Source organism: Phytophthora parasitica (genome assembly GCF_000247585.1).
Source record: "Phytophthora parasitica INRA-310 unplaced genomic scaffold supercont2.77, whole genome shotgun sequence".
Classification (NCBI taxonomy): Eukaryota; Oomycota; class Peronosporomycetes; order Peronosporales; family Peronosporaceae; genus Phytophthora; species Phytophthora nicotianae.
Genome location: NW_008649063.1, coordinates 255,122 through 257,662, shown reverse-complemented (window position 1 = coordinate 257,662; position 2,541 = coordinate 255,122). Strand labels below are relative to the sequence as shown.

Sequence of the window (2,541 nt, the reverse complement as noted above, 5' to 3'; positions counted from 1 at the left end):
AAAATCGCTAGCCTGCCAACTTTCCAAGACATGCTAACGGCGGATATTACAGAATATCAAGAACAAGGAATTCCACCGCGGTTTTGGGGGTATGCTCGCTGAGGATAGATAAAAATTAATATAACAACAAATATCTTATCTTCAAACAGAAAATATCTAGTATAACAACAAATATCTTATCTTTGAACAGGGCGCCCAACCTGTGTTGAAATGTTAACTTGCTAGCTAACTAATCAGCCTTACACTTCTTGTTGCATCCACGGAACACGTGCGACCTGTAGACACCGCTCTTCGGAAACGCTTCTCCACAAAGAACGCACACCCAATTACCCTCTATATTGTCCGTGCGGCACCGCGTTTCCTGATTCTTGAGTGCTTGCGGGTCCTAGGCACAGTACCGACGGTACTGGCGCATGTCGTTAGATTCCTGAAGCTTCAAATCACAGTATTGACACACGACATGCTTGGGCAACACGTTGCTGACGATATCAGGTGCCCACTTGAGCCCATGTTAGGAGAGGTAGCAGTGGATCTGATGGTTGGTGGCGGCGTAGGGCATGCCGTTGGGGATCAAGTCTCCGCGGAAAATTATGCAGTATCCCACAGGAATACGAACCTCGCAAGCCTTGGTGTCGTCTCGTGTCGTGAAGCCGCCAGAGAACGCTCGAAGAATCGTCCCTTCATCCAGAGCAAAGATAGCGCTCGCAGGTATACGCCCTGTCTTCTTCTTGGCCGCGGTGGCAATCACTTCGTTAGGATAATCCTGGCGAGGTTCTTTTTCATCACCACCAGGTAACGGCAGCACGAACGAGAAAACCGTAGGATTCCATGCAGGATCAAGGCAAGCAGTGATATCACAAATAGCATTGCGTAGATTGGCGATAGCGGCGGACCGTCAGCTAATACGTGATTGTTGACGAAGACCGTCGTCATCATCCCCGGCCACCATTTTAAAGACTGGTACGTAGGTCCTAGCCTTGGCCTCAGATAGTAGTTCGTCGACCATTGCTTGAGGTAGACCGAGGTCCGCCACGATGTAGCCGCAGGCTGGGAGTGTTGGTTTGGGCGCCATTTCACAAATGCATCGGACACATCTGTGCGCAACCGACACGCTTTCACAATAACTAGATTTTTGTATGTAGGCTCATTCAAATCTACTTTAATAGATTCTGCAGCGGACACGCTTGGTTTTAATTTAGTTTTAGTATAGTACAATCTGTAGGATGGTCTGGATTCTGAAAGAAATCATCAGATGTCTGCAAAACATCTTCTGACCTAAAAACGGGTCTGCCTGTCCTTTCTGTTGAAATGGCTCTCCTTCCAAATGGCCCTCCTTGGTTTTGCCCCGCAGTTTAGTCCCTTGGGCCAGCACTGCACCGGCACCGGCAACGGCGACGCCAGTGACTGCATCGGTTGCTGAGTGAGCAGAGATGGCGACAACCAAGTCGGCAGCGACAACCAGGCCGGCAGTGACAACCAGATCAGCAGTTGGAGATATATATTTAGTACTTCAGACGATTGTGAAGCTGCTGTCGATTCTAGTTTTACAGAATTTTTACGTTAAAGTTACTATCTGCTGCAACGTGAAGATTTTTTTTTTTTATCTTTCTTGTTGTTTAGACAGGTGATGGCGTTAGTAATAGCGTTTTAATTAAACAAAAATATTTTATGCGTATGGTGTAGGTTATGAAGCGGTTCAAAGTCGATGACTAAGAAGAAATTGTTGGCTAGAATTCTGGGTTTGCGTAGAGCTGTGGGCTTACCGCCTAGAATTATGTGCTTGCTTGTAGCCGTAGACAGATTGACTAGCGCTCCAGCGCTTGCTCGGAGTTGTGGGCGTATGGCTGGAAATCCTGCGTTTGGTCGTAGTCGTAGAGATATTGATTTGTATTCCGGCGCTTGCTAGAAGCTAGAGGTATACTGATTGGGCCCCCTGTGTTTGCTCAAAGCCGTTGATAAGCTCGCTAGAGATGCTCGTTGGAGACCAACAGGAAATCCTACCTGAATGTTCGTCAGTAACATATTTTGCCTCCAACCCGCAAGCCTCCTTGTGGTCTACAAATTGCTATGTTTTATACACGAGTATCATCAGAAAGTTTGTAGTTGATACATTATAAAACATCCCAATTTCGTACTCTATCTGTGCCAATTGCGCCTGCTCTCAGTGTCAATTTCAGCGACGTGTAGCACGGTATTCCAGGTCTTTAACCAGCCCACCGCAGCATCTCGCAGGTTCGCGAGTGTATTGTTCAAGCCGTCAGATCAATTGTCATTACCTTAATCGTTTCTGGGGGCGGCGAGATTTCGAGGGATATGATAGATAAAAAAAAGGGACTGCCAGCAGCTAAAATGTTGCACGAACTTTGTTAACTCATATTACGCTAACGCAACGCGGTGGAATTACAAACAATCGTTCATTCCCAGTTATATTTAGATTTGGTGTAACTGTACCGCCAGCCGAAGTGATACCGTATCAGATGACAGCAAGCGTCCTGCAAACAAGAAGTTGGCTGGAAAAGAAACAAACAAATAAATAAATAA

The 2,541-nt window shown here is 46.4% G+C and overlaps 1 protein-coding gene across 1 annotated transcript; it reads right to left on the bottom strand.

Annotated features, from left to right (window-relative positions):
• Positions 1-511: 511 nt before the first annotated feature.
• Positions 512-1,072, bottom strand: PPTG_18006 (hypothetical protein; the record flags this gene model as incomplete). Its single annotated transcript, XM_008915986.1, has 2 exons — positions 512-774; positions 907-1,072. The coding sequence occupies 2 exons, from the start codon at positions 1,070-1,072 to the stop codon at positions 512-514; spliced, it is 429 nt and encodes a 142-aa protein (XP_008914234.1).
• Positions 1,073-2,541: the final 1,469 nt, after the last annotated feature.